This window comes from Bombina bombina, chromosome 3 (genome assembly GCF_027579735.1).
Source record: "Bombina bombina isolate aBomBom1 chromosome 3, aBomBom1.pri, whole genome shotgun sequence".
Taxonomy (NCBI): Eukaryota; Metazoa; Chordata; class Amphibia; order Anura; family Bombinatoridae; genus Bombina; species Bombina bombina.
The window spans coordinates 672,406,266-672,429,256 of NC_069501.1; the positions used below are offsets into that span (position 1 = coordinate 672,406,266).

At 41.5% G+C, this 22,991-nt stretch overlaps 1 protein-coding gene across 3 annotated transcripts in view; it reads right to left on the minus strand.

Annotated features, from left to right (window-relative positions):
- Window positions 1-12,284: 12,284 nt before the first annotated feature.
- Window positions 12,285-22,991, minus strand: part of LOC128651869 (complement factor B) — a 148,609-nt gene continuing 137,902 nt past the window's right edge. The window contains exons 16-17 of one of the 3 annotated variants that reach the window (XM_053704846.1): window positions 17,689-17,738; window positions 12,285-12,605 (exon numbers count right to left, since the gene is read on the minus strand). In XM_053704846.1, coding sequence (XP_053560821.1) covers window positions 12,492-12,605; window positions 17,689-17,738 — 164 coding nt within the window. In that variant the 3' untranslated portion in view covers window positions 12,285-12,491. The remainder of the gene's footprint in view (window positions 12,606-17,688; window positions 17,739-22,991) is intronic. The other 2 variants (XM_053704845.1, XM_053704847.1) reach the window with 2 other exon arrangements.

Consider the following 22,991-nt stretch of genomic DNA (forward strand, 5'->3'; position numbering starts at 1 on the left):
AATGTGGGATCTCTCCTCTGCAAGTATAGTGCTGTATGTGTATTATGTGACACCGCTGCTACACGCTAGAGTTTAAAAAGAACAGTCCCAAATGGCCATTGCCTCTATGCTGCTTAAAGGAATGAATATCCCACTCTTACCCCCTCTCCTGCAATCAGTCCGGTCCTGGGGAAGAAGAAGGCTGTGTCTGGTGATTCTCTTCGTATCAGGTACCGCTACTTGAGCGTGCTTCTCGTTTCCTAATGCCTGTGTAGATTTCCGGACACCTCCGCCAGCCAATCCAATTCAGTCCCTCCTCAGACGTCTATGGAGGGGGGGGGGGGGTGCGTCCTCTGCTCCTTGGCCTCCTATTGGGTACAGCCCGTCATGCAGTGTGGCCAAGCTGGGCTCCTGGGAATAGTAGGAGTTATCTCCCAAGTTACCGTGCTAACTGGCTATATGTTCAAGAGCAAATGTGAACAAACAGAGAAGTAGCGGAGCACCAGTAAAAAGTAAAACGAAAGTCTTTATTTATCCAAAACTGGTAGTAAAACAACGAAAAACAGTGATGGTATTGCCCTAATAGGAGTCAGCTCATACAGCTGACATGTTTCGGCACATTGCCATTATCAAAGCTGCTGATTTGCGTAGGTGATATCCCCGCCTTTTAAAAGAGAGTAAATGACTCCTATAGGATAATAGTTAATTGCATCATTTACATGTTAACTATTTCCTGTCCCACAGGTAACATTATTTCTAACCGAACACCTATACTCCCAGTGTGATAATGTACTGTGCCCAGTATATCACTTAACTTAAATATATTAGTATTACATGAATGTACAAATTGACTATTTCTGTGGACTTCAATGCTTGCTGAGTGACATGACTTTAAAAACTCCCTATCATATATATACTTCTTGCTGGAACATTTCTAACAGTATAAATGAGCTGTCACTATGCTACCCTGTGTATACTGTGTATATGCCCTATACTCAAAAAAAACCCCTTAGTTCTATCAACTTCATGTTAGGCTATTTAAGGAGTGATACCGGTCCAGCAGAATACCGTTCTAGAGCAAATATGCTCCCTTAAGGAGCTTCTAGACACTATATATGCTTAAAAATTTCGCTCACTATATAGTGGGGTAACAATGTTAAAGTTTCTTGGATATATATAATAAGCCAAAATATACAAAAATGTTTCAATGTATGACTACCCATCATAAGGAATAGCCTAATATACAGTACATGTCCCAATCACTTGGTTGTTACTGATTCTTAATCTGACACTAAATAATAAGGTTATTGTGATGAAACCAATCTCGCCACTGTACATTGGAGGGCCTGTTATGGAACATTCTTTGGGCTGGAGGTACATGGGCTTAAGGATACCCAGAGACTGCATGAAAATATGGAATTTTATATGCTGGACACCCCATGTACTTTCATAACTCTGTCTTATGTCTATGTCACCCTGTATCCATAAATACAGGATGGGTACAGGGTGTGAGTGCACCTTTTGGGAGCAATTGTGACTCTATAAGCCAAGTGGGCATAAAAGACTTTATAGCTAATAAGAACTGTTCCTATATTCTGTAATAAGATGTATTCTATGTATGTTTCAGATCTGATTGTGTCTCAGGAGTCTGTCTGGGTAAACTGATTGTGTCCTTGTGTGATTATGTTAACTAGACTGCCAAACATCAGATTGTCTGAGTAAACGTTCTTCCCTAGTTAATTAACTTAATATGTTAATCTGTTTTACCTGTGAATAGACAATTGTTAGAGGTTTGATGCATTGTTCATATGTTTGCTTTACTGTTAAACCAATGCCCTCTGTAACCTGAAGCCAGGGTGTATAAATCTGTGTGCTGCCTTCAAATAAAGTAGTTATTCTTTTTTAAACCTGAAATGTGGAGCTTGGTCTCATGTTTGCAGGGAAACTGGCTGGGTTGTGAATTGCTGATTCCCTATGCAGGACATTGTTCATCTGGTATTAACCCTTGGTACACTGTTGGTACCGTAACATTGGTGGCAGCGACGGAATGAACCTTATCGCCCAGAAGAGCAACTACACAAGCCAGTAACCTCAGGAGGAGGGGGATTATTACAATACTGACTAAGATGGAAAAGAGAAAAGTACATTTTGCAGCTTTTAAAAACTTCCTGGAAACAGAAGGAGAGATTGATGGGTACCTTGCGGATTTTGAGAGGCAATGTGCACTACACAAGGTACCCGCAGAGGACTGGGTCACGATATTATCTGGAAAATTATCCGGCCGGGCCAGAGAGGCTTTTCGGGCCATTCCAGATGAGGAAGTCAGGGATTATAATACTGTAAAAGAGGCTCTGCTCTCCAGGTATGCGGTTACACCGGAGGCATACAGGAGGCGGTTCAGAGACACTGTTAAATTAGCTGGAGATTCCTACCTTGAGTGGGCATGTAAGGTGCACCGCACAGCAGCTCACTGGATAGCGGGGTGCCAAGCCATATCTGGGGAAGAGGTGCTGCAGCTATTCCTGTTGGAACATTGCTTCGACAAATTACCCGCAGGAGTTCGAGAGTGGGTTCGGGACCGTAAACCCTCCACCCTGCAGGAAGCGGCTCGCTTGGCAGATGAGTATACGGATGCCCGCAAACTGGACACTGCTACCACTAAGCCCCCTGCTAGAGTGGAGTACAGACCCCCAGTCACCCCAGCAGCTGCCAGTTACCAAACCCCGGCGCACCACTATACCACACGGCCTCCGGCCACAAACTACCCTCAGAGAGCCCTGCGGTGCTACTCACAACCTATTCGGTGCTTTAGATGTAAGCAACTAGGGCACAAAAGACCAGAGTGTCCCCTAAACGCAGCGAACCAAGCGCAGTCCTGGAGAAGACCCGCCGGCGGAATCCCACGTAATCCTCAGCCTGCGGCCCGCTACGTAGAGGCGCAAGAATGCTGGAGCATCCTACATGAGGCAGACCTTGTGCAAGCTGCCCACCGGAATAACCGGCAACTGGTTAAAGTGAATGGGAAGAAGGTCAGTGGTCTACGGGATACTGGTGCTACCATGACCTTGCTTCAAAAGAACTTGGTGTCTGAGAAACAGTACACTGGAGACACTGTGGCTGTGAGGGTAGCAGGGGGCGATGTGTTCAGCCTACCTGTTGCCAGGGTACATTTGGATTGGGGAGTGGGCGCTAGACCTGTGAATGTGGGGGTCAAGAAGGACTTACCTGCTGATGTTCTTCTTGGAAATGACTTGGCCCCCCTTGTTTCTGCCTACGCTCCTATGGGTCCCGCTGATGTTAACTCTGTGACTACCCGTGCCCAGATCCGTGCAGCAGAGACTGACCCACCTGCTGCTAAGCCCCAGGACGCTGAGCTCAGTAAATCTCTATCCGCTATTGATATGTGGAGGTCCCGTTACAATGCGCTGATGAAGGAGAAGAGGAGCGCAGAGGAAAAAGCACGTTTAGAACAGGAATCTCTGCTAGACAAGCTGCACCGACAGACTGCAGAAAACACCAGCTTGAGAGTGGAACATGAAACATTAAAGAAAAACTTAGTGACACTGGAGGAGAAGCTGACGCTGGCTCATAGTGAGGTGCTGCAACTCAAGGGCACCCTATGTCAGTATGAAGGGATTGTGGATACCTATAAAGAGCAGGTACAGAAAACTCGTAAAGAAGCTGATGTGATTTTGAAGGACTGTTTGGCCCTGGTCTGGGCACTGAGGAATTTGAACCCTTGTTTGTATGGACAGGAATTCTCTCTCATAACGGGAATACAGATGGATTGTCCCAGCAAACTGACATGCCTACCAGGCGCTCTGGTGGTATATGGCACAGTACATACCCTGGACAGCCGAGCATGACAAACCAGAGGGAGAGGAGTTTGATGGTCCTGTCCCCCAGCAACACGGCTGTTTAGCCAAAGGGGAGACGATTGGTCTCCCCCTCCAGCAGCACAGCTATGTATCCAAAGGGGAGACAGTCGGTCTCCCCCTCCAGCAACCAGGCTCCCACCAGGCTACTTCCATGGTAGTGCTGGCACCCGGGCAGAGTACAGCTGGTCTCTGCCCACCTCGCAACCCACCAATTCAGCGTACCAGTCCCCCACACAGCTGTGGTGAGGCACCTGGACATGGACAAGTTTTCCCCGTACTCAGGTGTAGTAACCATTTATTGTGGGTGGGCTGTACTACTAATTGTGTTTTATGGGTGGGTTGCTGGACTAACCAGGGCACTGACCGGCAGGAGGTCAGATACCCTGTTAGTCTGTTTGGAAAAGGGGAGAGATGTGATGAAACCAATCTCGCCACTGTACATTGGAGGGCCTGTTATGGAACATTCTTTGGGCTGGAGGTACATGGGCTTAAGGATACCCAGAGACTGCATGAAAATATGGAATTTTATATGCTGGACACCCCATGTACTTTCATAACTCTGTCTTATGTCTATGTCACCCTGTATCCATAAATACAGGATGGGTACAGGGTGTGAGTGCACCTTTTGGGAGCAATTGTGACTCTATAAGCCAAGTGGGCATAAAAGACTTTATAGCTAATAAGAACTGTTCCTATATTCTGTAATAAGATGTATTCTATGTATGTTTCAGATCTGATTGTGTCTCAGGAGTCTGTCTGGGTAAACTGATTGTGTCCTTGTGTGATTATGTTAACTAGACTGCCAAACATCAGATTGTCTGAGTAAACGTTCTTCCCTAGTTAATTAACTTAATATGTTAATCTGTTTTACCTGTGAATAGACAATTGTTAGAGGTTTGATGCATTGTTCATATGTTTGCTTTACTGTTAAACCAATGCCCTCTGTAACCTGAAGCCAGGGTGTATAAATCTGTGTGCTGCCTTCAAATAAAGTAGTTATTCTTTTTTAAACCTGAAATGTGGAGCTTGGTCTCATGTTTGCAGGGAAACTGGCTGGGTTGTGAATTGCTGATTCCCTATGCAGGACATTGTTCATCTGGTATTAACCCTTGGTACACTGTTGGTACCGTAACAGTTATACAATTGCATAATGTAGCCAATTAGTTATAAATAAAGATAGGGCGTCACTTTTCAGTACGACTACTGTCAGAGCAACCTTATTACATTGAGCCATATGGAGGTGTAATTTTAATTTAGATACCTGAGTATGAAGAATTATAATTATTCTTATATTTCCAATTATAGAGGATTAAAAAGTAGGTCAATTCCAACTGTATCTAGGTATATATAATTTCTGATTAAATGATAGTGAGGAAAATCAGTATCAAATACAGAGAAATGTATCTACTGTGCACTAATGAACTATCATGTTATTACTCCCAATAATTGATGAGATCATAGGATGAGTTTAGGCCTGATGGATGTCTGGTTTTCAATGTGAAAATCCAGAAGATCTCACATTTTGCAAGCAACTTATCTCTGTCTCCCCCTCTAGAAGGTCTTAGGACTTTTTCTATACATGTGCAATGGAATGTGTCTGAATTTTTTCCATGTTTATTTGCGAAGTGCGGTACCAGAGGGGTACTCGCATTCCCCACCCTGATACTCGAGAGATGTTCCCTGATTCTCGACCTGACCTCACGTGTAGTGAGACCCACGTACTGTTTGCTGCAATCAATGCAGGTAATAAGATATATTGTATAAGTTGACCTGCAGTTCAGACACATTTTTTAGAAAAAGCTGTCCTGTAGCCAATGAGCTAAACTGGCTCCCTATCTCAACCTTCTCGCAGGCTACACAGTCCCTGTTGTGGCATTTAAACATCCCCTTCTGCGTAAGCCAGGACGATTCCTGAATGCTTTTTACAGGAAGTCTGGTAGGAGACACAATGTTTCCTATCATTATATTACGCCAATATGTAAACCGGCATGATTTGGTTGATAGATCTGCCAAATCTTCGTCCGCTTTAAGTATAGAGAAATGTTTTCTTTCATGTAATTGGCAAGAGTCCATGAGCTAGTGACATATGGGATATACAATCCTACCAGGTGGGGCAAAGTTTCCCAAACCTCAAAATGCCTATAAATACACCCCTCACCACACCCACAATTCAGTTTTACAAACTTTGCCTCCTATGGAGGTGGTGAAGTAAGTTTGTGCTAAGATTTCTACGTTGATATGCGCTTCTCAGCATTGTTGAAGCCCGATTCCTCTCAGAGTACAGCGAATGTCAGAGGGACGTGAAGGGAGTATCACTTATTTGAATACGATGATTTCCCTAACGGGGGTCTATTTCATAGGTTCTCTGTTATCGGTCGTAGAGATTCATCTCCTACCTCCCTTTTCAGATCGACGATATACTCTCAATTTACCATTACCTCTACTAATAACTGTTTTAGTACTGGTTTGGCTATCTGCTATATGTGGATGGGTGTCTTTTGGTAAGTATGTTTTTATTACTTAAGACACTCTCAGCTATGGTTTGGCACTTTATGCAATTATATAAAGTTCTAAATATATGTATTGTACTTAAATTTGCCATGAGTCAGGTTCATGTATTTCCTTCTGCAGACTGTCAGTTTCATATTTGGGAATGTAAACACTTTAAGAAATTTATTTCTTACCTGGGGTTTAGTCTTTTTTTCAATTTGACTACTTTTTGCAGCCACTTCCGTTACGGCCGGACCTATTATCTCAAGGTCCGTTTTTCCATCAGGATCTCAAATCATTAAATTTGAAGGTATGGAAATTGAATGCTTAGTTCTAAGTCATAGAGGTTTCTCTGATTCAGTGATTAATAATATGTTACAAGCTCGGAAATCTGTCTCTAGAAAGATTTATTATAGAGTTTGGAAGACTTACATTTCATGGTGTTCTTCTCATAAATTCTCCTGGCATTCTTTTAGAGTTCCTAGAATTTTGCAGTTTCTTCAGGATGGTTTGGATAGGGGTTTGTCTGTAAGTTCCTTGAAAGGACAAATCTCCGCTCTTTCTGTTTTATTTCACAGAAAGATTGCTATACTTCCTGATATAAACTGTTTTGTACAGGCTTTAGTTCGTATTAAGCCTGTCATTAAGTCAATTTCTCCTCCTTGGAGTCTTAATTTGGTTCTGAGGGCTTTACAGGCTCCTCCATTTGAACCTATGCATTCTTTGGACATTAAACTACTTTCTTGGAAAGTGTTGTTCCTTTTGGCTATCTCTTCTGCTAGAAGAGTTTCTGAGCTATCTGCTCTTTCCTGTGAGTCTCCTTTTCTGATTTTTCATCAGGATAAGGCAGTTTTGCGGACTTCTTTTAAATTTTTACCTAAGGTTGTGAATTCTAACAACATTAGTAGAGAAATTGTTGTCCCTTCTTTATGTCCTAATCCTAAGAATTCTTTGGAGAGATCCTTACATTCTTTGGATGTGGTAAGAGCTTTGAAATATTATGTGGAAGCTACTAAAAATTTCAGGAAGACTTCCAGTCTATTTGTTTTATTTTCTGGTCCTAGGAAAGGTCAGAAAGCTTCTGCTATTTCCTTGGCTTCTTGGTTGAAACTTTTGATTCATCAAGCTTATTTGGAGTCGGGTCAAACCCCGCCTCAGAGAATTACAGTTCATTCTACTAGATCAGTCTCCACTTCATGGGCTTTTAAGAATGAAGCTTCAGTTGATCAGATTTGCAAAGCAGCCACTTGGTCCTCTTTACTAAATTCTACCATTTTGATGTATTTGCTTCTTCGGAAGCAGTTTTTGGTAGAAAAGTTCTTCAGGCAGCTGTTTCAGTTTGATTCTTCTGCTTTTTTATTTAATTTTTTTTCTTTCAAAAGTGAAAATAAACTTATTTTTGGGTTGTGGATTATTTTCTCAGCGGAATTTGGATGTTTTTGTTTTATTTTTGTTTTATTCCTTCCCTCCCTCTTGAGTGGAAGACTCCACATCTTGGGTATTGATATCCCATATGTCACTAGCTCATGGACTCTTGCCAATTACATGAAAGAAAACATAATTTATGTAAGAACTTACCTGATAAATTCATTTCTTTCATATTGGCAAGAGTCCATGAGGCCCACCCTTTTTATGGTGGTTATGATTTTTTGTATAAAGCACAATTATTTCCAAATTTCATTTGTTGATGCTTTCTACTCCTTTCTTTATCACCCCACTGCTTGGCTATTCGTTAAACTGAATTGTGGGTGTGGTGAGGGGTGTATTTATAGGCATTTTGAGGTTTGGGAAACTTTGCCCCTCCTGGTAGGATTGTATATCCCATATGTCACTAGCTCATGGACTCTTGCCAATATGAAAGAAATGAATTTATCAGGTAAGTTCTTACATAAATTATGTTTTTTAATTATGCCACAAATCTGCAGATATTGATCAGAGTGGTCTTTTGTGTATTTTTATTCACCTTGTTCCTTGGTTTGGAGCATAGTAAATTCTTCCTATCACGTTTTCTAACCTCCTCTAGAGCCATATTGATAGAGTTTTTGGAGTAGCCCAAGGTGTACAATCTTTTGGACAATTGTTCAGCCTCTGTTTCAAATTGTACTAGCTCTGAGAAGTTGCGTTTTAGGCAAATGAATTGTCCCTTTAGGATGCCTTTGAATACACTCTTTGGGTGGCAGCTTTTTGCATTCAACAACGTATTGCCCGAGATGGGCTTTCTGTATGCCCTAGTATGTATTTTCTCACCGCCAACTCCCGAGAGTGTTACAGCAAGATAGTTGATGCTTGTAGAACTGGACTCAAAAGTGAAACTTAATCCTAGATCATTGTCATTCAGATAGTTTATGAAAGAGGGTAATTCACTCTGCTCTCCCTTCTATATGAATAGAAGGTAATCAATGAACCTTCTATAAAAAACTATCTTTGAGTTGAGAGGGCCCCCACCTCCATAGATGTGGTCCTGCTCCCACCACCCCATGAAGAGGTTAGCGTATGAGAGGGCAAACTTTGCCCCCATCGCAGTCCCACAAATCTGGAGGTAGAACATCCCCTCAAACTCAAAGTAGTTATGTGACAGCAGGAACTCCGCTACTCGGATCACATATTCACAGAAATCAGGGTCATCTCCATGGTACCTGTTCAAAAAAATATGTTAAGGCTTGTAAGCCATTAGCGTGGGGGATGGAGGAGTAAAGTGATCTAACATCCACCGTAAGCCAAACAAATTCCTCTCTCCACTCTATATTCTCCAATAGTTTTAGAATGTGCATGGTGTCCTTCACATAGTTCCACCGTTCGGAGACCATTGGTTGCAAGATTAGATCCAACCACTCCGAAGTGTGTTCTAAAAGGGAGCCAATGCCACTAACTATAGGTCTACCTACCACATTCTCCAAGGACTTGTGGACTTTTGCTAGATGATTAAAGATTGGGGTCGTGGGATGTGTTACCAACAGATATTTCCTGGATAGGACATATTAATGTGGTCAAAATTAACATTTTGCCCAGAGTCCTGTACATACTACAGACAATCCCTTTGTCATCGACATCACATTTACGGCACCAAATACAAGTGTCCATAAAGTCATATATTTGGCAGGGAATAAAGCCTCAAATTAATAAGAAAACCGTCTATCTCCTCAGGGCCAGGGGGGGTATTGGGGTCCCGCAACTGGAGGAATATAGTAAGGCCTTAAGTCTTCAGAGGTTAGTTGAAAGCTTGTCGCTGTACTCCAAATAAAGCTTGGATACAGGCCGACAATGAGATCCTTCAACGAGAGAATGTGGGATCCTTGGCCTGGGTTACTCCTGCACTTCGCCCAATGTTGATAAAAAAAATACCCACTTATAGATGAGGTGTTCCCACAGTGGGACAAACAGCTTAGAATAGACAGAAACATCTCTACACCTCACTCACCCTTGATACTTATATGGGAAAATCCTGACATTAGAATAGAGTATAGATCACACGTCCAGGAAAGCACATATCCAATAGCTGACTCCTCTATATACAACATCCTTCACTTGGGAAAAATTAAAACACAGACAGAACTTGTCGAATGGGACAGCCAATTATTCTCATACTGGTACAGAGTAGCACAACTCACACACTTCTATAGTACACATGAAGGAAAAATCACAATGAATAGACAAAAATCACCCTTTGAAAACCTCTGTTCAGCGCCCTCAAACCCAATGCACTTAATTTCACTACTATATAAGCTCCTAACAGTCGAAGATGAATCTACATTACCTTCTTATGTAAAAGCGTGGCAGGCAGACTTAGAATGTAGCACAGATACCAAGGACTGGCTACAAATTTTTGAAAAAGATAAAAAAAACTTCAGTATCAACTAGAGTGCAAGAGATGCACTTCAAATTCTTTAGTAGGTGGTATTTGACCCCCAAAAGGCTTAGAAAAATATATCCAAACACAAATGGGGAGTGCTGGAGAGGCTGTGGAGAGGAAGGTACCCTCCTTCATGTTTGGTGGACATGCCCACATATATAAACCTTTTGGGGAGAGACATTATCGGAAAGGGGAAGATACTAAAGACCATTATTCCTCCCAAACCAAACTTTTTAATCTATCATGCTTTGCCCAAGGTGATGGGCGAAGCCAGATATCTTCTGTTCCTATTGATGCTCAATGGAGCAAAAGGGCTTATCCCTAGGTATTGGAAAAAACAACAAACACCAAGTGCAGTAGTGGAGGGTCAGAGTAGGAGATCTGCTACGGCTTGAAAGATACTTCTACCTAAAATTAGGCAAACTTGACGAACACAAAATGATGCAATTGACATGGGAGGGAAAGGAATACTAACTCTCTCTTATCATACTCTCTGCCCCTCCTTGAATCGGCTTCCATCTCACTCCCCATCCCCAATTTTTTCTTCTCTTCCCTCCTAACCCCCTCCCTTACCCCTCTCTATCACCTTCCCCTCGACCCTTTCCCCTCGACCCCTTCCTCATTGCCCAAATGGGCCTACGCAACAGGCTCTAGTAACGTTTCGATTCCGAGCTGTGTGAGAATCTAACTTAATATTGCCCACTAATAGTCAGGCATAACCTGTTGTAATCATAATAACTATATCAAATGATAATGTTTTAATGTTTTAGACACACATTGTTCAAACAATAGAGATAGAACAAGCTCAAAGATTGATGGACTTCCTATCTAGAGCAATATCTAGAAAACGAATGAAAACATTTAACTGGTACCTATTCCAAATATTTCATATGCATAATGAAGTTTTAAACAATATTTAAAAAGTTTTTGGGTTTACTATCCCAAGGGAAATAAAACCCAACATTTTTATTTCATGATTCAGATAGAGAATACAATTCTAAACAAATTTCTAATTTACTTCTATTATCTAATTTGTTTCCTTGGTATCATTTGTTGAAGGAGCAGCAATGTACTACTGGTTTCTAACTGAAGACATGGGTGAGCCAATGACAATTGGTAAATACTGTATATGCAGTGACCAATCAGCAGCTAGAACCTAGGTTCTTTGCTGCTCCTAAACTTGCCAAGATAAACCTTTCAGCAAAGGATAACAAGAGCAGGAAGCAAATTAAATAATAGAAGAAAATTGGAAAGTTGTTTAAAATTGTATTCTCTATCTGAATCATGAAAGAAAAAATGTAGGTTTCATGTCCCTTTAAGTGTACATGTGACTAGGAAAAGAGAGAAAATCCCAAATGTGTGAGCAGGAAGAGAGGTGCCAAGAAAAAATAATCAATAATTTCATCAGTGGGGATAGAGGCCACAAAGAAAAATGTCAGAAGCATTTTGGTTACATCAGGAGTAGTTTATCAGTGCTATGGAAGTTTGCAGCTCTATACAAAAAAATGATACTAATAATAATAATTGCTGTGAAAGAAATATGGTTGTTTGCACCTGTCTGGTCTATCTTTGATTGTGAAAACATACAGGGGATTATTTTTTATTAATACATTTTTAGTTTTGATTTCTATGGTTGTAGTTAGTCTTATTTAAAAGTTAAAAAACAACAACTTGGCTTTGTATTTTGTTCATATTAGTGAGCACAGACAAATATATATTTAATTTTATTTACATTTAGAAAATGTATTTAAAAAAAATCTTAAAAAAATCCAATTTTGTCAGCTTAAAGGGATAGTAAACCCAATTGTTTTCTTTCATAATCCAGATAGAACAGGCAATTTTAAGCAACTTTCTAATTTACTCTTATTATTAATTTTCTTTGTTCTCTTGGTATCTTTTTTTGAAAAGCAGGAATGTAAGCTTAAGAGCCGGCCCATTTTTGGTTGAGATCCTGGGTTGCACTTGCTTATTGGTTTGCTAAATGTAGCCACCAATCACAAGCGCTAGCCAGGGTGCTGAAACCAAAAATGGGCTGGCTTCTTAGTTTATATTCCTTCTTTTTCAAATAAAGATACCAAGAGAACAAATAAAAATTGATAATAGGAGTAAATTAGAAAGTTGCTTACAATTGCATGCTCTATCTGAATCATGGGGGAAAAAATGGGGTTTTCTATCCCTTTAACTGTTTTAACTGAGAAAAGAACTGTGATACTGTTACTTGGTAATATAGAAAGTCTAAATTAAGATAGGATTTTCCATTAAATGGTTGCTTGCTATTAAAGTTATTAAAGTTATTAATCTGTAATTTTGCTTTGTATCCAGCTCATCATATGGGGCACATTTGTATAAAATCCCATAAAATCTTCCTTTCCACATTCTTCAAATTTTCCAAAGCTCACAATGCCAACCTATGGAGAAAGAAGACAAATCTTATGTAAATCACATGGCTACAAATAATAGTGATAATATTACAGCAACTCCTAGCTGATATTTCTTTATTAATGGGAAATGTAGTACTTTTAGTATACAGTATGCTTGGGCTATATATAGAAACACCTCCAATTTTTCCAAATTTGTTTTAATTTTAAATTTCCTCAGTCTGAAACCTCATTTTATAACTGTAGTGTATATTCTTAAAAATCACAGTAAAAAGTATAGAATAATACTTGGGTCACACAGAAAATGTGATCACAGACTAAAACTTGGCTATGTTTTTAAGTAACACAAGCACATTTGCATTATATATTAATACTAGTCCTAAAGCCCGTGTACACTGGCCATTTTTTGCAGTACAGCCGTCCCACCCCTTGCTTTCTCTCTCTGTCCACCTCTCTTTTGTGCTCTCTGTCTCTCCCCTCTCTCTTTAGTGCTCCCTCTCTCTCCCCCCTCTCTTTTGTGCTAGCTTTCTCTCCCCCTCTCTTTTGTGCTCACTTTCTCTCCCCCTCTCTTTTCTGCTCTCTCTCTCCCTCCCTCTCTTTTGTGCGCTCTCTCTCCCCCTCTCTTTTCTGCTCTCTCTCCCTACTCTCTTTTGTGCTCTCCCCCCCTCTCTTTTGTGCTCTCCCCCCTCTCTTCTGTGCTCTTTCTCCCCCCTCTCTTTTGTGATCTCTCTCCCCCTCTCTTTTGTGCTCTCTCTCCCCCCTCTCTTTTGTGCTCTCTCCCCCCTCTCTTTTGTGCTCTATCTCCCCCTCTCTTTTGTGCTCTCTCTCCCACTCTCTTTTGTGCTCTCTCCCCCTTTTTTTCTGCTCTCTCTCCCCCTCTCTTTTGTGCTCTTTCTCCCCCTATCTTTTGTGCTCTTTTTCCCCCCTCTATTTTATGCTCTTTCTTCTTCCTTCTCCCCCTCTTCTTTGTGCTCTTTCTCCCCCCCCTTTCTTTTGTGTTTCCCCCCTTTCTTTTGTGCTCTTTCTGTCCCCTCTCTTTTGTGATCTTTCTGCCCTCTTTCTTTTGTGCTCTTTCTGCCCCCTCTCTTTTGTGCTCTTTCTGCCCCCTCTCTTCTGTGCTCTTTCTCCCCCCTCTCTTTTGTGATCTCTCTCCCCCTCTCTTTTGTGCTCTCTCTCCCCCCTCTCTTTTGTGCTCTCTCCCCCCTCTCTTTTGTGCTCTATCTCCCCCTCTCTTTTGTGCTCTCTCTCCCACTCTCTTTTGTGCTCTCTCCCCCTTTTTTTCTGCTCTCTCTCCCCCTCTCTTTTGTGCTCTTTCTCCCCCTATCTTTTGTGCTCTTTTTCCCCCCTCTATTTTATGCTCTTTCTTCTTCCTTCTCCCCCTCTTCTTTGTGCTCTTTCTCCCCCCCCCCTTTCTTTTGTGTTTCCCCCCTTTCTTTTGTGCTCTTTCTGCCCCCTCTCTTTTGTGATCTTTCTGCCCTCTCTCTTTTGTGCTCTTTCTGCCCCCTCTCTTTTGTGCTCTTTCTGCCCCCTCTCTTTTGTGCTCTTTCTCCCCCCTCTTTTTTGTGATCTTTTGCCCCTCTCTCTTCTGCTCTTTCCCCCCTCTCTTTTGTGCTCTTTCCCCCCTCTCTTTTGTGCTCTTTCTGTCTCCTCCTCCCCCCTCTCTTTTGTGCTCTTTCTGCCCCTCTCTTTTGTGCCCTTTCTGCCCCTCTCGTTTGTGCCCTTTCTGCCCCTCTCTTTTGTGCAATCTCTCCCCCTCTCTTTTGTGCTCTCTCTCACCCTCTCTTTTGTGCTCTCTCTCCCCCCTCTCTTTTGTGCTCTCTCTCCCCCTCTCTTTTGTGCTCTTTCTGCTTCCTTCTCCCCCCTCTTTTTGTGCCCTTTCTCCTCCCTTTTCTTTTGTGTTTCCCCCCTTTCTTTTGTGCTCTTTCTGCCCCCCTCTCTTTTGTGCTCTTTATGCCCCCTCTCTTTTGTGCTCTTTATGCCCCTCTCTTTTGTGCTCTCTCTCCCCCCTCTCTTTTGTGCTCTCCCCCCTCTCTTCTGTGCTCTTTCTCCCCCCTCTCTTTTGTGCTCTCTCTCCCCCCTCTCTTTTGTGCTCTCTCTCCCCCCTCTCTTTTGTGCTCTCTCTCCCCACTCTCTTTTGTGCTCTCTCCCCCTTTTTTCTGCTCTCTCTCCCCCTCTCTTTTGTGCTCTTTCTCCCCCTATCTTTTGTGCTCTTCCCCCACCCTCTATTTTATGCTCTTTCTGCTTCCTTCTCCCCCCTCTTCTTTGTGCTCTTTCTCCCCCCCTTTCTTTTGTGTTTCCCCCCTTTCTTTTGTGCTCTTTCTGCCCCCTCTCTTTTGTGATCTTTCTGCCCTCTTTCTTTTGTGCTCTTTCTGCCCCCTCTCTTTTGTGCTCTTTCTGCCCCCTCTCTTTTGTGCTCTTTCTCCCCCCTCTTTTTTGTGCTCTTTTACCCCTCTCTCTTCTGCTCTTTCCCCCCCCCCCTCTCTTTTGTGCTCTTTCCCCCCTCTCTTTTGTGCTCTTTCTGCCTCCTTCTCCCCCTCTTTTTTGTTCTCTTCCCCCCCTTTATTTTGTGTTTCCCCCTCTCTTTTGTGCTCTTTCTCCCCCTCTCGTTTGTGCTCGTTTTGCCCTGTTTCTTTTGTGCTCTTTCTGCCCCTCTCTTTTGTGCCTTTTCTGCCCCATCTCTTTTGTGCTCTTTCTGTCTCCTCCTCCCCCCTCTCTTTTGTGCTCTTTCTGCCCCTCTCTTTTGTGCCCTTTCTGCCCCTCTCTTTTGTGCAATCTCTCCCCCTCTCTTTTGTGCTCTCTCTCCCCCTCTCTTTTGTGCTCTCTCTCCCCCCTCTCTTTTGTGCTCTCTCTCCCCCTCTCTTTTGTGCTCTTTCTGCTTCCTTCTCCCCCCTCTTTTTGTGCTTTCTCCTCCCTTTTCTTTTGTGTTTCCCCCCTTTCTTGTGTGCTCTTTCTGCCCCCTCTCTTTTGTGCTCTTTATGCACCCTCTCTTTTGTGCTCTTTATGCCCCCTCTCTTTTGTGCTCTTTCTCAACCCTCTCTTTTGTGCTCTTTCTCAACCCTCTCTTTTGTGCTCTTTCTCAACCCTCTCTTTTGTGCTCTTTCTCCACCCTCTCTTTTGTGCTCTTTCTCAACCCCCTCTCTTTTGTGCTCTTTCTCAACCCTCTCTTTTGTGCTCTTTCTCTGCCCTCTCTTTTGTGCTCTCCCCCCTCTCTTCTGTGCTCTTTCTCCCCCCTCTCTTTTGTGCTCTCTCTCCCCCCTCTCTTTTGTGCTCTCTCTCCCCCCTCTCTTTTGTGCTCTCTCTCCCCACTCTCTTTTGTGCTCTCTCCCCCTTTTTTCTGCTCTCTCTCCCCCTCTCTTTTGTGCTCTTTCTCCCCCTATCTTTTGTGCTCTTCCCCCACCCTCTATTTTATGCTCTTTCTGCTTCCTTCTCCCCCCTCTTCTTTGTGCTCTTTCTCCCCCCCTTTCTTTTGTGTTTCCCCCCTTTCTTTTGTGCTCTTTCTGCCCCCTCTCTTTTGTGATCTTTCTGCCCTCTTTCTTTTGTGCTCTTTCTGCCCCCTCTCTTTTGTGCTCTTTCTGCCCCCTCTCTTTTGTGCTCTTTCTCCCCCCTCTTTTTTGTGCTCTTTAACCCCTCTCTCTTCTGCTCTTTCCCCCCCCCCTCTCTTTTGTGCTCTTTCCCCCCTCTCTTTTGTGCTCTTTCTGCCTCCTTCTCCCCCTCTTTTTTGTTCTCTTCCCCCCCTTTATTTTGTGTTTCCCCCTCTCTTTTGTGCTCTTTCTCCCCCTCTCGTTTGTGCTCGTTTTGCCCTGTTTCTTTTGTGCTCTTTCTGCCCCTCTCTTTTGTGCCTTTTCTGCCCCATCTCTTTTGTGCTCTTTCTGTCTCTTCCTCCCCCCTCTCTTTTGTGCTCTTTCTGCCCCTCTCTTTTGTGCCCTTTCTGCCCCTCTCTTTTGTGCAATCTCTCCCCCTCTCTTTTGTGCTCTCTCTCCCCCTCTCTTTTGTGCTCTCTCTCCCCCCTCTCTTTTGTGCTCTCTCTCCCCCTCTCTTTTGTGCTCTTTCTGCTTCCTTCTCCCCCCTCTTTTTGTGCTTTCTCCTCCCTTTTCTTTTGTGTTTCCCCCCTTTCTTGTGTGCTCTTTCTGCCCCCTCTCTTTTGTGCTCTTTATGCACCCTCTCTTTTGTGCTCTTTATGCCCCCTCTCTTTTGTGCTCTTTCTCAACCCTCTCTTTTGTGCTCTTTCTCAACCCTCTCTTTTGTGCTCTTTCTCAACCCTCTCTTTTGTGCTCTTTCTCCACCCTCTCTTTTGTGCTCTTTCTCAACCCCCTCTCTTTTGTGCTCTTTCTCAACCCTCTCTTTTGTGCTCTTTCTCTGCCCTCTCTTTTGTGCTCTTTCTCTGCCCTCTCTTTTGTGCTCTTTCTCCGCCCTCTTTTTTGTGCTCTTTCTCCCCCCTCTCTTTTGTGCTCACTCTCCCCCCTCTCTTTTGTGCTCTTTCCCCCTCTCTTTTGTGCTCTCCAACCTGTCTTTTGTGCCCTTTCTACCCTTCCCTCTCTTTTGTGCTCATTCTGCCCCCTCTCTTTTGTGCTCATTCTGCCCCCTCTCTTTTGTGCTCGTTCTGCCCCCTCTCTTTTGTGCTCGTTCTGCCCCCTCTCTTTTGTGCTCTTTCTGCTGCCTCTCTCTTGTGCTCGTTCTGCCCCCTCTCTTTTGTGCTCTTTCTGCTCCCTCTCTCTTGTGTTCTTTCTGCCCCCTCTCTTGTGCTCTTTCTCCCCCCTCTCTTTTGTGCCCCCCTCTCTTTTGTGCTCTTTCTGCCCCTTCTCTTTTGTGCTTTGTCCCCTCTCTCTTATGTGCTCTCCCCCCTCTCTTTTGTGATCTTTCTCCCCCCTCTTTTGCACACTCTCTCTACAGACCACACCTTGCCATGCCTGCTTCACCTGACCACGCCCCCACCATGTTCGTGTCACGCCCACCATGCCCCGGTTCCGCCCACTCCCTCCAGACAGCAGATCAGGACGGGTAAGTTTGTGAAAGGCCAGGTGTGTTTGTTTTCACGCTGTCTCTACTGCGCATGACAGCTTCGGACAAACACACTTGGCCTTTTATATATAGCATTACATTTAAGGCTTCCTACCTGTATCCATCTATTTCTAACTTTCATTACAAGAGGTCCACCAGAATCACCTATGAGGTATTAAAGAAAAAACAATTATTTAGTTCATGAGAAGAAATAGGGAGAGTAATTGAAAACAGTGATCTATACCAATCTGTTCAGTGCAATTCGTTAATACGATGGTTACTCATAAACCAGAGGAAGGACACAAGCTTAGAGATATCCTCAGAACTACTTGCAGCATTTTGTTGGTGGTTAACATTTGAATGAATATTACTATCAGCTTACCATTTCCCAAGTTTGATTAAATAGACCATCTATTCAGACTGACTGGTCATTATCTGATATACATCTGGCATATGGACAAAATATTTACCTTAATTACTTAATTGCAAAGAAGTTGAGAATGCAAAATATGCTTGTTTGAGCCATAAGACATTGGCTCTTTCCAGAATCAACATCTTTCAAAAAAGGGACATTCATTTTTGTCTTTCTTGTACCTGAAAAAATGCTTTTTGAAATGTATTACAGTTAAAAAATATAGATTTTCTTATGTGAAAAAAAACCCTTTGTTTTATGCTGAGAGTGACCCAGTCCAACACTAAAGTTGTGGGAATTGTCTTTATTAGAAACTAAGCACTTCCTGTTAGTTTTAAAATAAACAGCTTTAAATGGACATAATACTCATATGCTAAATCACTTGAAACTAATGCAGTATAACTGTAAAAAGCTGACAGGAAAATATCACCTGAGCATCTCTATGTAAAATGGAAGATATTTTACCTCACAACTTCCTCAGCTCAGCAGAGTAAGTTCTGTGTAAAAAGTTATACTCAGCTGCTGCCCAGCTGCAGGTAAAAAAAAAAGAAGAAGAAATGAACAGCAGCCAATCAGCATCAACAGTGCTGAGGTCATGAACTCTTTTACTGTGATCTCATGAGATTTGACTTAACTCTCATGAGATTTCATAGTAAACTTCCTTAAACTGAATAGGGAAATAAGATGAGTGTGCACGAAAGCTCACTCCCTTAGCTGTCCCGGGACAGACATACTGATTTGCTGCTTAGAAGTCTGTTACAATGGGATGTGGCTACTTGGGAACTTTTGAGGTAAAATATCTTTCTTTTTTACATAGAGATGTTCAGGTGATATTTTCTAGTCAGCTTTTTATAGCTATGCTGCATCACTTTCAAGTGTTTCAACATTTGGGTATCATGGCCCTTTAACATTTTTAAAAAGTTTTTTTCTTTTTAATTGCCTTCTTTATAATGTGTCTTTTTATGTGTGCCTGTCACAGGGGTTAACAGGTAATTTCAGAGAAAAACTTGCTCAATGTACCAGAGAATTTTTTTTTGCTATCACTCCGTTTAACCCCTTAATGACCGCAGCACTTTTCCATTTTCTGTCCATTTGGGACCAAGGCTATTTTTACATTTCTGCGGTGTTTGTGTTTAGCTGTAATTTTCCTCTTATTCATTTACTGTACCCACACATATTATATACCGTTTTTCTCGCCATTAAATGGACTTTCTAAAGATACCATTATTTTCATCATATCTTATAATTTACTATAAAAAATTTTATAAAATATGAGGGAAAAAATTGAAAAAAACACACTTTTTCTAACTTTGACCCTCAAAATCTCCTACACTTCAACAACTACCAAAAAACTCCCATGCTAAATAGTTTCTAAATTTTGTCCTGAGTTTAGAAATACTCAATGTTTACATGTTCTTTGCTTTTTTTGCAAGTTATAGGGCAATAAGTACAAGTAGCACTTTGCTATTTCCAAATTTTTTTAAAAAAAATTAGCGATAGTTACATTGGAACACTGATATCTGTCAGGAATCCCTGATTAACCCTTCAAATATATATATTTTTTAAAAGAACACATCCTAAGGTATTAAACATATTTTGACTCTTTCCATGCAACTATTTTACCACCAATCTATGCCAAAGTTTGAAAAAAAAAAAAAAAAAGTGGTGATTTTTTGACAAAATAGCAATTCAAGAATACATTTACTGAGAACGTTAAGGGTTACTGCCAAATAACACCCCAATATGTCTTCAGCAGCATCTCCTGAGTACATTGATACCACCCATGTATAGGTCTGTTGGGTTCTCTGGGGGCTAAAAGGCCTTATTTTTAGGGGGCGCATTCCAGTTTTTTAATTTGGAATTTTCACATCTGTCGTCATGCACCCATGTCCTATTTGGGACATTTCTGAAGCCGGACAATGCAAATTACCCCCATCAAACCATATATTTTTAAAAAGTAGACACTCTAGGGTAGTCATTTTGGTGTGTTATTTTTCACACGCATTGTACTTTAGGCATGGATTCTCAGTTCCTGTTATATGTTACTGACCAAAAACACCTCAATATGTGTTCAACAACAACTTCTGAGTACAGTGATACCCCCCATGTATAGGTGTGTCGGGTTCTCTGGGGGCTAAAAGGCCTTAATTTTAGGGGGCGCATTCCAGTTTTTCAACTTGGAATTTTCACATCTGTCATCATGCACCCATGTCCTATTTGGGACATTTCTGAAGCCGGCCAATGTAAATTACCCCCATCAAACCATATATTTTTGAAAAGTAGACACCCTAGGGTATTTCAAATGCTGGTATTTTAACACTTTCCATGCACTAATTCAACCACTAGTCTTTGTCAAACTTTTAGGTAGTCATTTTTTTGCATTATTTTTCACACACATTGTACTTTAGGCATATATTCTCAGTCCCTGTTATGTGTTACTGCCAAAAAAAACCTCAATATGTATTCAACAACATCTCCTGAGTACAGTGATACCCCCCATGTATAGGTGTGTCGGGTTCTCTGGGGGCTAAAAGGCCTTAATTTTAGGGGGCGCATTCCAGTTTTTCAACTTGGAATTTTCACATCTGTCATCATGCACCCATGTCCTATTTGGGACATTTCTGAAGCCGGCCAATGTAAATTACCCCCATCAAACCATATATTTTTGAAAAGTAGACACCCTAGGGTATTTCAAATGCTGGTATTTTAACACTTTCCATGCACTAATTCAACCACTAGTCTTTGTCAAACTTTTAGGTAGTCATTTTTTTGCATTATTTTTCACACACATTGTACTTTAGGCATATATTCTCAGTCCCTGTTATGTGTTACTGCCAAAAAAAACCTCAATATGTATTCAACAACATCTCCTGAGTACAGTGATACCCCCCATGTATAGGTGTGTCGGGTTCTCTGGGGGCTAAAAGGCCTTAATTTTAGGGGGCGCTTTCCAGTTTTTCAACTTGGAATTTTCACATCTGTCATCATGCACCCATGTCCTATTTGGGACATTTCTGAAGCCGGCCAATGTAAATTACCCCCATCAAACCATATATTTTTGAAAAGTAGACACCCTAGGGTATTTCAAATGCTGGTATTTTAACACTTTCCATGCACTAATTCAACCACTAGTCTTTGTCAAACTTTTAGGTAGTCATTTTTTTGCATTATTTTTCACACACATTGTACTTTAGGCATATATTCTCAGTCCCTGTTATGTGTTACTGCCAAAAAAAACCTCAATATGTATTCAACAACATCTCCTGAGTACAGTGATACCCCCCATGTATAGGTGTGTCGGGTTCTCTGGGGGCTAAAAGGCCTTAATTTTAGGGGGCGCATTCCAGTTTTTCAACTTGGAATTTTCACATCTGTCATCATGCACCCATGTCCTATTTGGGACATTTCTGAAGCCAGCCAATGTAAATTACCCCCATCAAACCATATATTTTTGAAAAGTAGACACCCTAGGGTATTTCAAATGCTGGTATTTTAACACTTTCCATGCACTATTTCAACCACTAGTCTTTGTCAAACTTTTGGGTAGTCATTTTTTTTGTGTTATTTTTCACACACGTTGTACTTTAGGCATATATTCTCAGTCCCTGTTATGTGTTACTGCCAAAAAAACCTCAATATGTATTCAACAACATCTCCTGAGTACAGTGATACCACCCATGTATAGGTGTGTTGGGTTCTCTGGGGGCTAAAAGGCCTTATTTTTAGGGGGCGCATTCCAGTTTTTCAACTTGGAATTTTCACATCCCATGCACCCATGTCCTATGTAGGACATTTCTGAAGCCGGCCAATGTAATTTACCCCCATCAAACCATATATTTTTGAAAAGTAGACACCCTAGGGTATTTCAAATGCTGGTATTTTAACACTTTCCATGCACTAATTCTTTGTCAAACTATTAGGCAGTCATTTTTCGTGTGTTATTTTTCACACACATTGTACTTTAGACATGAATTCTCAGCTCCTGTTATGTGTTACTGCCAAAGAAGACCCCAATATGTGTTCACCAACATCTCCTGAGTACAGTGATACCACCTATGCATAAGTTTCTTGGCTTGTTCGGGGGGTGTAATGCCAAATGTCCAACATGCGTTTGTGATTTTTTTTTCACATTTAACATATTTTCTTTGCCTATTGTCTTTTTGGGGGTATTTTAACATACCCCAATTTATTTGTTTCCATGAATGTGCATATTTTTGAAATGTTGACACCCCAAGGTATTGTATATGGTGTGCTTTGATGCATTTGAAGTAACTGTTTTAGCTAAAAAAAATTGGAGAAAGTGTATGGTGGCATTTTTTCAATTTTCATTTTTACACACACATTGCTTTTTGACTATGATTTAGGAGAGACTGTTGTAAGTTAGTGCAAAAAAATACTTCAGGTTGTTTTCTGCTAGGCACCCTGAGTACACCTATGCCCCCCATGCATAGGTTTGCCAGGATTTTGGGAAGGTTATGTTACAATTTTATGACTTGTGATTTTAGTTATTAAGTGAGAGTATTTCTTCTGATAGGCCTATCTTTAGTTTGGGGCCTATTGTAAACCCCACTTTTATTTATTGCCATGAATGTGCATATTTTTGAAATGTTGACACCCCAAGGTATTGTATATGGTGTGCTTTGATGCATTTGAAGTAACTGTTTTAGCTAAAAAAATTGGAGAAAGTGTATGATGGTAATTTTTCAATTTTCATTTTTACACACACATTGCTTTTTGACTATGATTTAGGAGAGACTGTTGTAAGTTAGTGCAAAAAAAATACTACAGGTTGTTTTCTGCAAGGCACCTTGAGAACACCTATGTCCCCCATGCATAGGTTTGACAGGGGTTTTTGTAAAAAAAAAAAAAAAAGAACAGCCCCATTTTAGAAAAAAAATATATTAGTGAAATGTAAAAATCTGGCAAATTAAAAGTAAAAAAATAACAACAAAAAATTTAACAGTAAACATAACAAAAAAAAAATAACAGCAAATGTATTTATTTTT